Raw genomic sequence first — 17,987 nt, 5'->3', positions numbered from 1 at the left:
CCCTCCTCCCGCCGGGGACCGGGACCAGGAGAGGGGGCCGGGGAAGGGAGCCGGAGCGGCACAGGGGGCGGAGCCTCACGGACCCAGCTTGGCGTGGCCGAAGCAGAACAGGCAGCCGTCCGCGCCGTTGACCACGGACTGGATGACCTCGGCCACGGTGCCCGCGCACACCTCCGCCTGCGGAGAGAGAGGGCGGTGAGCGGGCCTCGCTGGCGGGCCGAGGAGCCGGCTTCCGCTCGGGGCCACGGCGCGCCCAGACGGGACTCCAGCAGCCCCGGGACCCCCATCCCGCCGGCGTCACACGCAGTAACCCAGGCCCCCCCCCCTCCAGGGACATCTCAGCGCTGCCGCTCCCCAGGCAGAGCCGCAGAGGGGACACGGGAGCCGAGATGGACCTCACGCACGCCCCTGCCACTATTCTGGCCTCCGGATGAGGCATTTAAACGTTCCATTTGCTTCTGCTAACTAGATCCTTCCTCACACAGGCGCGCGAGTGCACACACACGCTCACACATGCATGCTCACGCACACGCTCATACACCCATGCTCACACATACACACTCACACATGCACATTGACACACATGCATGCTCTCACACACGCTCACACACATGATCACACGTATGCTTGTGCATGCACGCTCACACACTCATACATGCACACTCACACTTGCATGCTCATGCACACACATGCTCACACATGCCCACACACATGGTCACACATGCACAACCTCACACGCATACATGCATGCTCATACATGCACGCACATGGGCACACACACCCTTATAAACCCAGCCAGCCTTTCGAGGGGAACAGGTGTCCTCGAGGGTCACTCAGGAAGGGACCTTGTGAGCCACCGTCGTTCTAATGGAGGCAGGAGGCTGTGATGCCTGCGTTCTCTCCCCACCTCCTTCCTCTCTCTCCTCCTTTTCAGCCTTTTCTTTCTCTGCCCCGATACAGTCAGCGTACACACTTCCCCCACCAATGACACACGCTGACTCCCGGCGTGGGGGGCGGGCGCGGGGGCGGGCTCTGAGGGCCGTGTGCATGTCCCACTGACCCCCTGCTCCGCGCCCTGTCACCCCACGGCCCCGGTGCATTCTGGGGCCACACAGGTTTCTGGTCGCCTCCGTAAGCCAGGCCAGCGGGGGCTGCCCCGCCGCAGGCAGCTGGCCACAGCCACAGACACTGAAGGACACAGGATGCCTCATAACGGCGACAGGAGCAAGACGGATCTACCGCTGCTTAGCGTCAAGAGGCTGGTGTCCTGCCCGGCTGGTGTGGCTCAGGGCTTCAGTATGGACCCATGAACCAGGAGGTCACAGTTCAGTTCCCGGTCAGGGCATGTGCTCGGGTTGCAGGCTGGATCCCCAGTAGGGGGCCTGCAGGAGGCAGCTGATCCATGATCCTCTGTCACCACTGATGTTTCTCTCTCCATCTCCCTCTCTCTGAAATCAATACAAAAATATTTAAGCCAACACCGGGTTGGCTCAGTGGATAGAGCATCGGCCTGCAGACTGGAGGGTCCTCTCCCTCCCAGCACGGAGCCAGATCTCCCGGAAGCATCCAGAAGCTGTGGGAACCACAGGCGGTGCTGCGGTCAGTGCCACGGCCGCCCAGCGGCACCGGGGACGCGGCCCGGCCATGAATGGGCCCTTCAGCGCCAGAGAAGCCAGTGTTCAGAAAGCACCTCTCCCCCAGACCGAATGGAAAACTCCGCCCAGCAGCTGTGGGTGGTCTCTGCTGCTCTGCTGGGGCACCGTCCGGGGGAGGAGGGCAGGACAGGGCTGACGGGGGTGGGGGCCCCAGGATCCATCATACCCCCAGGGCCTGGGCCACGTCATCCTGGGGCCGCAGCATCTCGATGGAACGTGCCAGAGGCTGAGAGAATTCTGCCCTCCTTGGACACAGGGGAGACAGAGGGAGGAGGCTGGGAGCCCACCCCATTCATCCCTAAAACCAGCTGCACAGACGAGGGGCCGCAGGGAGCGTGCAGGCTGCTAGGGCCCACAGGGCCACCCGAAGCCACCCCGCGCACAGGACAGGCCGAGGCCCTGCCCGTGTCCACGGAGAAGAGTGGCCAGTGACTGTCCATCTGCAGTTTGTTAGGAGCCTCCAGCGGCCCCTGGGGGGCACCAGCTGCTTTTTTGAGGCCCGGAGACTCGGGGGGCCCTGCTGAGCCCAGTGCGGGGAGGGCCCAGGCCCCAGGCAGCCCTGCTCTCCCTCGGGGAGACCCTCCCCACCCTCCCACATTCCTATATGATAAAAGGCTAATATGCAAATTGTCCCCTCAACCAGGAGTTCGACCAGCAGGCAGGCCGGCCAACCGCCCATGTCCCCTCCCCCTGGCCAGGCTGGCGGGACCCCACCCAGGCACAAATTCATGCACCAGGCCTCTAATATACATACATACACATACATACACATACATACACATACATACACATACATACACATACATACACATACATACACATACATACACATACATACACATACATACACATACATACACATACATACACATACTGAGTGGCCAGATTCTTATGATCTCTGAACGCATAATGATCTGGCCACTCAGTGTATATCCTAGTGGTGCTGGCGGAGGCGGGCACTCCGGGAGGCGGTGAGGTCACGGGGCGGGGCCTCGGGACTTGGATGCAGAGAGAAGCCCCCAGCCTCTGGGTCCCTCCGCCCTTTGAGGCCCCAGCGGAGATGCTGTTTGCGAACCGGGAAAAGACTCTTGCCAGACACTCTGATCTCGGGCTTCAGCCTCCGAAGCCACGGGTCTGTGCCGTGTGGTGTGGCAGCCGAGGGACTGGGTCGCCTCCGGGAAGCCAGGCCAGCGGGGGCTGCCCCGCCGCAGGCAGCTGGCCAGAGCCACGGCCACTGAAGGACACAGGATGCCTCATAACGGTGACAGGAGCAAGGAGGCTCTGTCTATACTTAGCGTCAGGAGGCTGGTGTCCTGCCCGGCTGCTGTGGCTCAGGGGTTCAGCACTGACCCTTGAACCAGGGGTCAGAGTTCAGTTCCCAGTCAGGGCACGGGCCCCGGTTGCAGGCTGGATCCCCAGCAGGGGGCCTGCAGGAGGCAGCTGATGGTTCTCTGTCCTGTAGGACCAGAGGCTCCTAGGATCCTGCCTACATCCAACCCAGCTCCCGGGAATGCTTTTTCCCTCTTAAACCTTCTCCCCACCCCAGAGGTGGGGGCGGGAGAGGGGTCCCACAGGCAGCTGCCTCCATCTCCAGGCCGTGGTCCTGACACGTCCCGTTCCCTCCGCGACCCCCCACTTCCGGTGCGCGACCCCCCACTTCCGGTGGCACCCACGGCTGGCACCCACGGCTGCCATGCCCCTCCTTCTCCCAGGGACCTATCTCGGTGAAATCCCGCCCACCGTCGAACTTCGGTTCCCCCAACGCACTGTGCCACGGAGCCCAGACCGGCGTCCGTGGGCTGGGGGCCTGGTCCTGCGGGTGCTCTGGGCGCCGCCTCCCGCCCATGGCAGCCAGCCCAGACCAGCAGAGCGGGTCACGGAGCAGGAGTGGTCTGCGATCCGCTCTGCTGGTCTAGGCTGGACGCAGCGAGTGAGCAACGGCCGGGAACTGGCTGAGCACTGCCCGGCCCAGGGCTGGGGATAGGGGATGGGGGAGAGAGGTGGAGGGGGGAGAGGGATGGGGGGTCCGCACCTGGGGCTGGGGATAGGGGATGGGGGGAGAGAGGTGGAGGGGGAGAGGGATGGGGGGTCCGCACCCGGGGCTGGGGATAGGGGATGGGGGGAGAGAGGTGGAGGGGGAGAGGGATGGGGGGTCCGCACCCGGGGCTGGGGATAGGGGATGGGGGGAGAGAGGTGGAGGGGGGAGAGGGATGGGGGGTCCGCACCCGGGGCTGGGGATAGGGGATGGGGGGAGAGAGGTGGAGGGGGAGAGGGATGGGGGGTCCGCACCCGGGGCTGGGGATAGGGGATGGGGGAGAGAGGTGGAGGGGAGAGAGGTATGGGGGGGCTGGGGATAGGGGATGGGGGAGAGAGGTGGAGGGGAGAGAGGTATGGGGGTCCGCACCCGGGGCTGGGATAGGGGATGGGGGGAGAGAGGTGGAGGGGGGAGGGATGACGGGCTGGGAGAGGTGGAGGGGGAGAGGGATGGGGGGTCCGCACCCGGGGCTGGGGATAGGGGATGGGGGAAGGTGGAGGGGGGGGGTCCGCACCCGGGGCTGGGGATAGGGGATGGGGGGAGAGAGGTGGAGGGGGGAGAGGGATGGGGGTCCGCACCCGGGGCTGGGATAGGGGATGGGGGGAGAGAGGTGGAGGGGGAGAGGGATGGGGGGTCCGCACCCGGGGCTGGGGATAGGGGATGGGGGAGAGAGGTGGAGGGGGGAGAGGTATGGGGGTCCGCACCCGGGGCTGGGGATAGGGGATGGGGGGAGAGAGGTGGAGGGGGAGAGGGATGGAGGATCTGCACCCGGGGCTGGGGATGGGGGATGGGGGGAGAGAGGTGGAGGGGGGAGAGGGATGGAGGATCTGCACCCGGGGCTGGGGATGGGGGATGGGGGAGAGAGGTGGAGGGGGGAGAGGGATGGAGGATCTGCACCCGGGGCTGGGGATAGGGGATGGGGGAGAGAGGTGGAGGGGGAGAGGGATGGAGGATCTGCACCCGGGGCTGGGGATAGGGGATGGGGAGAGAGGTGGAGGAGGGAGAGGGATGGGGGGGTCCCCCCCCGGGGCTGGGGATAGGGGATGGGGGAGAGAGGTGGAGGGGGAGAGGGATGGGGGGTTCCACACACTGGGCTGGGGATAGGGGATGGGGGGAGAGAGGTGGAGGGGGGAGAGGGATGGAGGATCTGCACCCGGGGCTGGGGATAGGGGATGGGGGAGAGAGGTGGAGGGGGGAGAGGGATGGAGGATCTGCACCCGGGGCTGGGGATGGGGGATGGGGGGAGAGAGGTGGAGGGGGAGAGGGATGGGGGGGTCCCCCCCCGGGCTGGGGATAGGGGATGGGGAGAGAGGTGGAGGGGGAGAGGGATGGGGGGTCCCCCCCGGGGCTGGGGATAGGGGATGGGGGAGAGAGGTGGAGGGGGGAGAGGTATGGGGGTCCGCACCCGGGGCTGGGGATAGGGGATGGGGGAGAGAGGTGGAGGGGGGAGAGGGAATGGAGGATCTGCACCCGGGCTGGGGATGGGGGATGGGGGGAGAGAGGTGGAGGGGGAGAGGGATGGGGGGGTCCCCCCCCGGGGCTGGGATAGGGGATGGGGGAGAGAGGTGGAGGGGGGAGAGGGTATGGGGGTCCGCACCCGGGGCTGGGGATAGGGGATGGGGGGAGAGAGGTGGAGGGGGAGAGGGGATGGGGGTCCGCACCCGGGGCTGGGGATAGGGGATGGGGGAGAGAGGTGGAGGGGGGAGAGGGATGGGGGGTTCCCACACACTGGGCTGGGGATAGGGGATGGAGGGAGAGAGGTGGAGGGGGGAGAGGCATGGGGGTCCGTACCCGGGGCTGGGGATAGGGGATGGGGGAGAGAGGTGGAGGGGGGAGAGGGATGGGGGTCCGCACACAGGCCTGGGGATAGGGGATGGGGAGAGAGGTGGAGGGGGGAGAGGGATGGGGGGTTCCACACACTGGGCTGGGGATAGGGGATGGGGGGAGAGAGGTGGAGGGGGGAGAGGGATGGGGGGCCCGCACACTGGGCTGGGGGTATGGGGTGGGGGACAGAGGTGGAGGGGGAGAGGGATGGGGGTCCGCACCCACCTGAGAGGCGTCCTGCGGGAACACCGCGTCGAAGGCGAACATCTTGGGGGGCACCTGGCTGCCCCTCTTCTGGAAGGCGCCCTGGCCCCCGCACGCCAGGGGGTCGTACAGGGTCACCTGCTTCTTCCGGGGGTCCACCTTCAGGAAGGCGCTGGACTCGGCCGAGTCGCGGGCCGGCGGGGAGCAGATGCGCAGCATGACCTTCACCTGCCGGGGGCGGACAGACGGACAGAGGGACAGACGGGACTGAGTGGGACGGAGCGTGCGTGGGACCCTCAGGCTGTGAACCAGCGTTTCCCGAAGGGTGGTACGCGCACCCCCGGGGGTACGGGAGAGTCTGGTGGGGATATGCACTGCACCGTGCTTAGCGGCGCCTAATTCTACGTTCTCATGAGGACGAGGGGTGCTCAGCGTTAGGAAAATTGTAGAAGGGGTGCCCATGTGTCAAAAGTTTGGGAAACACAGCAAACCATGGCGTGCCCGGTGAGACTGCAGCACGGGCCTCCAGGCTGTGGGGCCTCCGGGGGAGCTTGTGATGACCTGGTGGGCTACTCCACATGCCCCTGGCTTCACTATAGAAACGGCACAGCAGGCCGAAACCGGTGTGGCTCAGTGGACAGAGCGTCGGCCCGCGGACTGAAGGGTCCCAGGTTCGATTCCGGTCAAGGGCATGTACCTTGGTTGCGGGCACATCCCCAGTGGGGGGTGTGCAAGAGGCAGCTGATAGATGATTCTCTCTCATCGATGTTTCTAAGTCTCTATCCCTCTCTCTTCCTCTCTGTAAAAAAATCAATAAAAAATATATAGGGGAGGGTGGGGGCAAGGGGAAGAGATCAACCAAAGGACTTGTGTGCATGCATATGGGCCTAGCCAGTGGCCAGGGGCAACAGGGGGGCGGGGGCATGTGTAGGTAGCGGTTTGGGATGGGAATGAGGGAATGGGAACAATTATGTGATACCATAATCAATAAAAATAAATTAATTAAAAATATATTAAAAGCCAAAGCCGGTTTGGCTCAGTGGATAGAGCGTCGGTCTGCAGACTGAAAGGTCCCAGGTTCCATTCCGGTCAAGGGCATGTACCTTGGTTGCAGGCACATCCCCAGTGGGGGGTGTGCGGGAGGCAGCTGGTTGATGTCTCTCTCTCATTGATGTTTCCAGCTCTCTGACCCTCTCCCTTCCTCTCTGTAAAAAAATCAATAAAATCAATAAAATAAATAAATCAAAAAGAAGAAACGGCACAGCAGGCTCCCGGCCTTCCTGTTCACGTAAAGTGGGGTGAGCGGCCCCCTGGCGGCCCAATGCCGTCGATGAAGAGGCGGCCACGACCGCCACCTCTCGCTGGTGCTGGCCCTGAAGCCACTCAGGGGTCCTCAAACTTTTTAAAGTGGGGGCCAGATCACGGTCCCTCAGAGAGCTGGAGGGCCGGACTATATGAACTACTAATTCCTACTGTAACACCTCGGCTGTGCTCACTGCCCAAAAAACCTGGCGGGCCGGATCAGACTCCTCTGCGGGCCGCATGTGGCCCGCGGGCCGTAGTTTGAAGACCCCTGCCACAGATCAATGAGCCCGGCATGAACGCTAGCTCTGGGGTTCACTCCCCGCCGCCGCTCGCCGGGACTCTCGGAGGAAAACCCACATCGTCAGTGTCATCTCTAGCAGCCGGCTCCCTAGCCAGCGTCTGAAGCGTGTCCCGGGAGCGGGAGGGGGCTCTGTCTGAGCTGCTATTTGGGGTCCCACGGAGGGAGCGATGGACGCCGGCTCTGCGGGCACAGAAGCACGTCTCCATGGGACGCTGACACAGACGCCTCGGGCTCGTGGCCAGCCCCTTTCCCACGCCCACGGCTGAACGTGGTGCCCATGGAAATGACCACCTGCCCTGGGCCCCGGGCCCTGGGCCCTGAGCTCTGAGCCGGGCGGAGTGGAGCTGAAGCCTCACACGCAGCTCCGGAGACTCCGGTCCTGGGACCAGGACAGCACTGACGCCCTGACCAGCTCTTCCCTACTATGTCGCTAGTTCAGTCCTACTATGTGCCAGGCACCGGCCTAGGCGTGAGGGATGCAAAGACACATGGTGTTTGTACATGGCAGGGCAGACGGGCCATTTCTATGGCTTGATGTGGCCCGTGCTGAGCCTGGGCCGAGTTATTTTTAAACTCTGTGTCTGGCCATCTTCATCTCATCACGGGCCAGGGCTGATGCAAATTCCGGGGGAGCTTGTCAATTTTTGTTTGTTTGTTAATATATTTTATTGATTTTTTTACAGAGAGGAAGAGAGAGGGATAGAGAGTTAGAAATATCAATGAGAGAGAAACATCGATCAGCTGCCTCTTGCACACCCCCTACTGGGGACGTGCCCGCAACCAAGGTACATGCCCTTGACCGGAATCAAACCTGGGACCTATCAGTCTGCAAGCCGGCGCTCTATCCACTGAGCCAAACCGGTTCCGGCAGCTTGTCAATTTTTAATGAAATATTTCAAACACACGGGAGTGCGCGTAATGAGTGAGGCCACCTCCTGCCCCCGCAGGCCGGCCCGCTGAGCGTGGGAACTAACTGGCAGAGCAGAAAGCTGAAGCGTAGCGCGTGCCCAGGGCCCCGGGCTGTCTGATGCCCGGCCTGGTGCCCGGCTGTCCTGGTCCCCACCCAGAAGAAGGGTGCTCAGGGGAGGGTCCCGAGGCAGGGGCCACGGTGGACGGAGCACAATGCTGGGATGAGGCCCACCTTCCAGGGTCCAAATCTTGGACTCTGCCTCCTCCCTTGAAGGACATTTGTGAAGAAACAGTTAAGAAACCCCGGCCGGTGTGGCTCAGTGGTTGAGCGTCAACCTATGAACCAGGAAGTCACGGTTCGATTCCCGGTCAGGGCACAGGCCTGGGTTGAGGGCTCGATCCCCAGTGCAGGAGGCAGCCGATCCAGGATTCCCTCTCATCACTGATGTTTCTATTTTTCTCTCCCTGTCCCTTCCTCTCTGAAGTCAATAAAAGTATATTTTGGAAAGAAAAAATGAAACAAAGACAAGTAAAGCAGCATAGAAATGTAAAATATTTGTCTAAAGAAAGGGGAAGGCAGGAAAGGGGGTGGGGGGATAGGGGAGGGGAAAGGAAGGGGTGAGGAGGAATGGAGGAGAGGGGAGGGGGGAGAGAGAGAATTCGTGTTCCTTTCTCTATCAAATTACTGACCCCAGAAGCCTTTCTTCTAAGCTTAACTTTAAAAATTAAAGCAAAAGATTATTTATTGAACACACACATCCAGGCCAGCAGAGAGCAGAGTGTCCCCGCCTCCCCCGGTGATCACATCAAAGGCTATAGTTTGCTGGCAGGTCTGTAAAGGCGAGGAACCCACGTGAAACGGGATCTCAGCATCCGAAAGGGACCTGGGTTCTTCCCGTACTCGGCTCCGTTCTTTTCTGTCTGATCAGGTGACGAAGGGGCTCACAGCATCTGCTCGGGACCCATGAGTCACTTCCGGGGATTCTCCCAGCATTCCACAGGAAGGCTGGGGAGGCGGGAACTTGAACCGCGCCCTTCCACGGGTGCTCTGCTCAGCACCCTGGCTTTTCTGATCAGCCAAGAAGCTAGCACCCGCCCCCCTCCCCCCCCCATCCCCCCCCTGCCCCTCCGTCCTGTGTGAGGACCGTCCGGCAGAGCTGCTGGAAAAGATGCAATGACGTGTCCATGTCTAACCCACACAGCAGGAGACGGGGGGCCACTCCCAGGCCTGGCTTACAGAGCACCTCCTCTCCTGATACCATGTACGACTCCACTGCTGGCCCACCCTGGCACACAGGACCCCCCGAATAAGACCTCCCTGCCCCCCGTGACTTACCCAGTGTGCCCGCCTCGCCGGATAGGGGAGAGACGCAAACTAAAATTGGGTTTGATAAAAGGCAAAGGTTTAAATACTTTTCTAATAACATCTCGAGCAAGGATCTGCAGTCACTCTCTCTGAAGGAAGACCTCGATGGTTTTGTGGGACTGAAAGTTTCCGGAAGTTTCCCAGGGACCACATCCCCGCGGCAATGACCTTGGAGGGCCCACCCCCAGCACGGGAGGGAGGCCAGCAGGGAAGTGACTGTGGGGGTTTGTAAACACATTTGCATCGTCAGCGTCGCAGGAAGACACAGTTACCGGTAAGAATGGCAGATCCAGCAGGAGAAGGTGGGGCTAAGGGGGAGAGATCAACCAAAGGACTTGTATGCATGCATGTAAACCCAACCAAAGGACATAGACAGCAGGGGGTGGTGAGGACATAAGAAGGGGGATGGGGGGACTATGGGGGATAAGGACACATTTGTAATACCTAAATCAATAAATGGGGTGGGGGGGAATAGTAAAAAAATAAATAAATAAACGAATGGCAGATCCACACCTGCCAGGACCCCAAAGACGCCAGGCACAGTGTAGCTGCTAGTTACAGAGCAAAACCAAACTGGACTGAATCTCTTTGCATAGAACACAGTACTAACCCTTTGTGACCTATTTATTCCAAGGTCATGGGGTGTAGTCACTGCAGGAATGCAGAGTGGGGGGACCCAGCACAGAGTTTGGGGGTAGGGCTAGGGTGGGGGGAGACCCCGGGCCGAGTCTGGGGCAGTGTCTGCTCTGCTGACAAACCAGCACCTGTCAATCAGCCCTGGGCACCACCGCCGCCATACCGTGTCTAACAGCCCACGAACCCCACCCGTACAAAGGACCACCTCCCGTGGCTCCCCGGCAGCCGTGTTAGGGGGCATCTCCACAGTCGCTCCCCGCACCCCTGCCTGGAGGCTCAGGAGGCTGAGGCCGGGCACCTCGGAGGCTGGCCCAGAGCCGGCGGCCTGGCAGAGGGGCAGGGAGTGTCCGGGTCGAGCCCAGCCCAGCGGGGCCAGAGCACGCTCTCCGGGGCTGGGCCTGGGTGAACCCCCTGAGCAGCCGGAGGGCTGTCCCTGCGCTGGGGGGTGGGGGGGAACACTGGCTCTCAGGGGAGCTGGTGGGTGCCCCCCTGGGGTCCCAGGCAGCCAGCGATGAGCCGCGAGGCCCCCCGAGAGGGAGATGCTCCTGCGTGGACGCCAGGCTGGGGACGGGGACAGCGGGGCACAGGAGGCCCAGGGTGGCCAGTGACGGGGCCGGGTAATGAGATGCTCCCCAGACAGAAGCGCCCGGGGCGCGGGGGCAGGGACGCCCCGAAGAGCCTCGTCAGCAGGAGCCTGTCGCCGGCAGGGACGGGGGCGGAGCGCGGATAAAGCCAGGAAGGTCCTGCCAGAGGCGCTGCGTGAGCTCCTCACCGCAATTAGCCGGCGGCTCAGCGTGGCTGTGAGAGGAGGCGGCGCCCCGGCCGGCTGTCAGCAGAGGCCGGTCCTGACAGCCGCCTGTCTGTCCGAGAGGCCGCGCTCTCGCTCAGGGAGGGAGCTGATGAAGGAGCGGGTGAAACGCATGCTCAGGGGCAGCAAGCCGGGGTACAGTGTGCTCAGGGGCAGCAAGCCGGGGTACAGTGTGCTCAGGGGCAGCAAGCCGGGGTACAGCGTGCTCAGGTACAGAATGCTCAGGGGCAGCAAGCTGGGGTGCAGCGTGCTCAGGGGCAGCAAGCCGGGGTACAGCGTGCTCAGGTACAGAATGCTCAGGGGCAGCAAGCCGGGGTACAGCGTGCTCAGGTACAGAATGCTCAGGGGCAGCAAGCTGGGGTGCAGCGTGCTCAGGTACAGAATGCTCAGGGGCAGCAAGCCGGGGTACAGCGTGCTCAGGTACAGAATGCTCAGGGGCAGCAAGCTGGGGTGCAGCACGCTCAGGGGCAGCAAGCTGGGGTACAGGATGCTCAGAGGCAGCAAGCTGGAGCGCGAGGGAGGCGGGACCTGGGGTCCTGAGGCATCCCGGGGCCCCCCTTGATTGTTAAAGGCTCTGGATGTTAGCGCCCTCCCTGGACCGTGTTGGGTACAGCCTGGGGCTTGGGGCTCACGCTCTGGAGACAGACGGCTGGGGTTTGAGTTCTGCCTGGCCCCCTATTTTATTTTATTTTTTTATATTAATCCTCAACCAAGGATATTTTTCCATTGATTTTTTAGAGAGTGGAAGAGAGCGGGAGAGACAGAGAGAAGCATCGATGTGAGAGAAGCGCATGGATTGGTTGCCTCCCGCAGGAGCCCTACCAGGGATGAAGCCCCCAACCCAAGCATGTGCCCTGACAGGGAATCGAACCATGACCTCCTGGTTCCTAGGTGGATGCTCAGCCACTGAGCCACACCGGCTGGACGTCTTTTGTTTCTCTTTTGGGTAAGGGACAATCGGAGAACACGGAGAGAGGCAGTCCCCGTGGTTATTAGCCTGTGGTTCCTGCGGTTACTTTATCCGTTGAGATCCCGATTCAGAGGACAGAACAGCCCGGGAGGAGGTTTGGAGGCGGCAGCACGGGGGCTCTTCCTGAGCCAGAATCCTTCCCGGGGTGCCGGGCGGGATTGGGGTGCTGACTGCCAACAAAGGCCCGTTTACCTCCAAACCCCACACACCTGCAGCAGCTGGAGCTCTAACGGACCTGTCGTTAGGGAGCAAACAGGCAGGGAGCGCTGCCTCTGCCGCTGCCCACCCCTCTGTCGTCATGGAGACGCTGTGGACCTGACACCGCAGGACCAGAGGACAGCTGTCTTTCCTGCAGCCACTTTGTTGTAAATATGTTATAAATACAAACACAAAACCTCGGCTTGCTAGCAGCCTGACACTCCACTCGGTGTCTCCTCACTCCCTGGCCCCTCCTCCTCGGCCCAGGACTCTCCCTGTCCCGCTGGGCCTGGCCTGTGACCTGCCGAACAGCACCCAGGAACTCGGAGAATACGTCAAGTGCCCCCGGCAGGTGAGGCCTGGGAACCCCAGCTCTCACATGCGCCTGGGATTTTGCAAAGCCACGCAATCAGCAGCCTAGGCCCTAGGGGAAGGAAGGCCCATGCTGGCACGAATCTTCGTGCACTGGGCTTCTGGTAAAGATATATTTAAAAGGACACACAGAAGCCGAAACCGTTTGCTCAGTCTGCAGACTGAAAGGTCCCAGGTTCGATTCGGGTCAAGGGCATGTACCTTGGTTGCGGGCACATCCCCAGTAGGGGGTGTGCAAGAGGCAGCTGGTCGATGTTTCTCTCTCATTGACGTTTCTAGCTCTCTATCCCTCTCTCCTCCTCTCTGTAAAAAAATCAATAAAATATATTTTAAAAAAATAAAAGAAAAGAACACACAGAAGTGGCTTCTATTGCACTGCTCTGCTTGAGGGGAACTCTTGAGTTCTCAATGAAACAAGATGCGTCAACCTAAGGAAGGAGCAATCGTGTGAGAAACTTTTCTAAAAGGAAAAGGAAGAGGGATCTAGACCTGACCATGACCGATTAGACCCGGGGTTGGAAGTGTTTTCATGGCAGGCTGCCCAGAATCTAAGCTCTCCTATATTTCTGGGGGGACGGGTCGGAGGGAGTCCTTACGCTGACTGGCAGGGCAGGGAGTGCATCTGGATTTACAAAAGATACGGGGTCAGTGCATGCTGACGCGGGCCTCGCGGGGGGCGGGGGGCTATTCCCAGAGCTGCACGCGAGGCTGCCCGGGACAGTCTTGGCAGAGAGCCTGGCACATGGTCGGGCTTGGTGACGGCGGCTCTGTGATTTCCCTCTGACGGAGTCTCGAGTGGGGAGGATCGAGGAGGGGCGAGAGGAGGGGTAAGAAAATCAGCTGGAAAAAGAGGCGGACGTCAGACTGTGGGGAGGCGTCTATTCCAAACTCAAGTCTGTCCTTCCCCCCGGACAATGGGGGCGCTGAAGGACAGAGAAGGAAGGTGACCGGGAGGCCCCGTGTCTGTGCCCTGGATCCCCGCCCCGGGGCCACGCCCTCCCATCGGGAACGCAACGCTGCCAGCACTGCTGGCATCTCCACCCGGGGCTGCTGTGCCCGCAGGGGGCACGCTGGTGCGGCTCATACGTCACAGCCCAACTTTTACAGGTGTGCCGGCCGCGTGTGCCGCGTGTGCACGGTGTGTCTGCGTGGATGACACAGCCGTGCAGTGAGGAGTCTGTGTGTGTGTGTGTCAGCCATGGGCCTGACCGGGAGAACAATGAATCACTCAGCACACCGATAAATATTCAAACGCCGGCCAGCGAGGCTCCCTGCTGACCCCGGAGAGCGAGCACGCCAGGCTGTTTGCCTTCGCGATGGAAGAGGCTGTGCGCCAGGCCCGGGAGGGGCGTGTGCTCGGTGTGTGTGCGCGGGGCCCCAGGCTGCCGTCTGAGCAGGAGCAGGCCAGGCGGCGGCAGGAGCTGCCTGACCGACACACAGCTCTGTCCTCTCCCCACGACACTCCCCTTCCCTGAGCCTGATGCTCGGCCCCCGGTCCCGTGGGCGCCTGGGGGTCTGTCCCGCCAGGGGCAGCGCAGGGAGAGAGAGAGATGGAGGTATCAATGTGAAGATTTTCTGAGGCAGCTGGCCCTCTCATGTGCTCTCCCGAGCCCCACTGGGTTCAAGTAACCAGGGCTTCTCAGAACTGATGTCACAAAGCCACTGGAAAGCTCATTCTTTCTTTCTTCCTTCCTTCCTTCCTTCCTTCCTTCCTTCCTTCCTTCCTTCCTTCCTTCCTTCTTTCCTTCCTTCTTTCCTTCTTTCTTAATATTTTTATTGCTTTCAGAGAGGAAGAAAGAAGGAGAGAAAGAAACATCAATGATGAGAGAGAATCACTGATCGGCTGCGTCCTGTACATCCCTCACTGGGGATTAAGCCCACAACCCGGGCCTGTGCCCTGACCGGGAATCGAACCCTGACCTCCTAGTTCATAGGTTGACGCTCAACCACTGAGCCATCTGCCTTATTCAAGGACAGCAAACCCCTGGATCTGAAGTGACCTGTGGAGACCCAGGACCTGGAGGTCCTCCCAGGGTTCAGGTGCAGTGGGCTGGGTGGGCCCGAGGGTCCGCATTCCTAGCGAGTCCCAGCTGCTGCTGATGGTCTGGGCCGCACCTTCTCAGGAAGTTCACGGCTCCATTCCCGCAAACCCCACTGCGACTCACAACACAATTCACGTGGCTGTCCTATCCTGATTAATTGTAAAGATTAATTGTAAAAATTCTGGCAGCTAGAGAAAGGTTTTTTGCACTGTCAAAACAATAGTGGCACCTGGCCGGTGTGGCTCAGTGGTTGAGTGCCAGCCTACGAACCAGGAGGTCACGGTCCGATCCCCTGTCAGGGCACATGCCCCGGACTGCTGGCTGGATCCCTGTGTGGGGTGTGCAGGAGGCAGCCGATCAGTGCTTCTCTCTCATCATTGATGCTTCTGTCTCTCTCTCCCTCTCCCTTCCTCTCTGAAATCAATCTACATTAATAAAAGAGGAAAATGCAAATTGACTGTACCTTCCCAACGCCCACCAGCCAATCAGGAGTGAGTATGCAAATCAACCCAACATGGTGGGGTAATGTGCATCACTTGCATCATCACCATAACAACAATGCAGGCATTTTGTGCTGCCCCAGCCACTCTGGGCCCCTGGGCAGCATGGGAAGATGGAAAGGCGGCTCCAGCCGGAGTGAAGACAGTGCCAGCAGCTAGGGGAAGGAAGGCCCATGCTTGCATGAATCTTCGTGCACCGGGCTTCTGGTAAAAATATATTTGAAAGAACACGCAGAAGTGGCTCCTGACTCTATTGCACTGATCTGCTTGAGGAGAACTCTTGAGTTCTCAGTGACACAAGATGTGTCAACCTTAGGAAGGAGCAATCATTTAAGAAACTTTTCTGAAAGGAACCCAGTCCTGCCGAAACCGGTTTGGCTCAATGGATAGAGGGTCGGCTTGGGAACTGAAAGGTCCTGGGTTCGATTCCGGTCAAGGGCATGTACCTTGGTTGCGGGCATATCCCCAGTAGGGGGTGTGCAAGAGGCAGCTGATCGATGACTCTCATCTATGTTTCTAACTCTCTATCTCTCTCCCTTCCTCTCTGTACAAAATCAATAAAATATATTAAATTTATATATATAAAAGGAACCCAGTCCTGCGTCCGTGCTATTAGTTTCTGTCGCTTTTGCCTCCAACGGCTTTTACTACCTACCGCCATGGACGCATAAACATCCCACAGTAAAAACCAAACCAGCTCGTCCTGTAGACTCTTTTCTCCTTTCTGCAAACAAACAATTACTTGGAACTGGATAGAATTATGCTCATCAGAAAAATCAATACGAAAACAAAAAACCAACAATTGTTTCCAGACCATTTCCCCCCCTGGAGACACTCCCCGGGCTCGGCAGTGTGCGCGCGTGTGTGTTATGAGTGCCGTGAGGACGGCGTTTAACGCTCTGATCTAACATTTTCTGGAATCAATAAGCATGTCGGTTGGGCAGATGGGTCAATATGTACTTGGGATGGAAAACAGTTATTCAAATGAGGAGACGTGGGCTCCCTTCCCCGGGGAAGGCCCCTCCGCTCCTGGGTCACGGTTCGTCCGGAAAGAAGTCTGAATTGGACGGGAGGATTTCAGAATCGCCCGTCACTGAACACACGCGGCCCTCCCAGGGGGGGCGAGGACGGTGCTTTGTTGGGGAGGTGGAAACTGGCACACACACACACACACCCCCCACGTACCCAGCCCCTTTTCTCCAGCTTTGACACTGAACGTGAGGCCGCTGATGGAACCCAGACCCGCCGCCAAGGCCGGTTGGGTACCAGACGATCTTATTACGATGCTGCTGCCCACCTGTGACACAGTCCAGATGGCGAAGGGCCCCGGGCACATTAGCGGGGGCCCAGCCATCGCCAGGCGGCAGGAGCTGAGGTCATACACTCGCGTGTGTGATAAGGAGCATCCATCTATAAAACCAGAGTAAATGGGACGGTAATGTGTCTTCCCCAGAAGGTCGAGATTAGGGTAGGGGCTTCTGGGTGGGGCCAGGATGTCTGGGTGGCGGCTGAGAGAGACTCTTAGCCGGGGCCGGTACACAGAGTGGGTTGGTTATGCTCCTGGCAAACCCCCCCTCATATCCCAATCTGTAAAACTGCCAGTGCTGCCGAAAACCAGTTTGGCTCAGTGGATAGAGCGTCGGTCTGCGGAATCCAGGGTCCCAGGTTCGATTCCGGTCAGGGGCATGTACCTTGGTTGCGGGCACATTCCCGGTAGGGGGTGTGCAGGAGGCAGCTGGTCGATGTTTCTCTCTCATCGATGTTTCTAGCTTTCTATCCCTCTCCCTTTCTCTCTGTGAACAATCAATAAAATATATTAAAAAAATAAATAAAACTGCCAGTGCTTTGGAGGCCAGTCTGCATCCTAGGTGTCCTCCCCTCCCCGCCTGGCATCCCCGACACAGCTGCCACCCAGCTGGAGCCCAGCTCTCCGATCTGAGTCAGGAAGGAGAGACGGAGGTTTGGAGAAACGGGGTCTTTCCCGGGAAGGTTCTAGAGGAGGCTACCAAGGGAAGTGAAAAGCATGAACGGAGATAGGAAGGAAGAGGAAGAGGGATCTAGACATGACCGTGACCGATTAGACCAGGGGTTGGAAATGTTTTCAGGGCAGCCTGCCCAGAATCTAAGCTCTCCGATATTTTGGGGGGGACGGGTCAGAGGGGGTCGTTATGCTGACTGGCAGGGAAGGGAGTGTATCTGAGTTTACATAAGATACGGGGTCAGTGCATGCTGATGCTGGCCTCTCAGGGGGACGGGGTGTGCGTAGGGATGTGGGGGAGGCAGAGGATGCTGCCGGCCCTTCTGCTCAACAGCAGCTCTTGCACGTGGTCCCCATTCAGCAAGCATCTCCTAAGGCAGGGGTCTTCAAACTACGGCCCGCGGGCCACATGCGGCCCGCAGAGGAGTCTGATCCAGCCCGCCAGGTTTTTTTGGGCAGTGAGCGCAGCCGAGGTGTTACAGTAGGAATTAGTAGTTCATATAGTCCGGCCCTCCAGCTCTCTGAGGGACCGTGATCTGGCCCCCACTTTAAAAAGTTTGAGGACCCCTGTCCTAAGTTCTCACCTCTGCTGAACCCACACCCCCTCCCGGCTGCCCTGTCCAGGGGGCCGGTTACTGTGACCCAAGAATGAGGTCCAGGGAGCAGACGGCTTCCCTGAGACCTCACGGGAAGCAGCAGCAGGAAGGGAGCCAGCCCCAGCTGTGGTGAAGGTCATCTGGCCAAGGTCATCTGGTCAAGGTCATCTGGTGAAGGTCATGCCCATGTCCCGCCTACCGACTTCCTACCCGGCGGGGCCCAGGCAAGAGGGTGTGCAAGAACCTGAGATCTAGCCCAACCTACGGCGGGTGAACCGCGCCCAGAAC

At 60.1% G+C, this 17,987-nt stretch overlaps 1 protein-coding gene across 1 annotated transcript in view; it reads right to left on the bottom strand.

Annotated features, from left to right (window-relative positions):
* KIF26B (kinesin family member 26B) overlaps positions 1-17,987 on the bottom strand; it is a 285,433-nt gene that overhangs the window by 40,270 nt on the left and 227,176 nt on the right. The window contains 2 exon segments of the mRNA XM_084868813.1: positions 84-177; positions 5,740-5,946. Coding sequence (XP_084724939.1) covers positions 84-177; positions 5,740-5,946 — 301 coding nt within the window.

This window comes from Pipistrellus hanaki, assembly GCF_964339955.1.
Source record: "Pipistrellus hanaki genome assembly, chromosome: 20".
Lineage (NCBI taxonomy): Eukaryota > Metazoa > Chordata > Mammalia > Chiroptera > Vespertilionidae > Pipistrellus > Pipistrellus hanaki.
The sequence above is the reverse complement of the archived record's forward strand: the minus strand, read 5'-3'. Positions and strand labels throughout refer to the sequence as shown.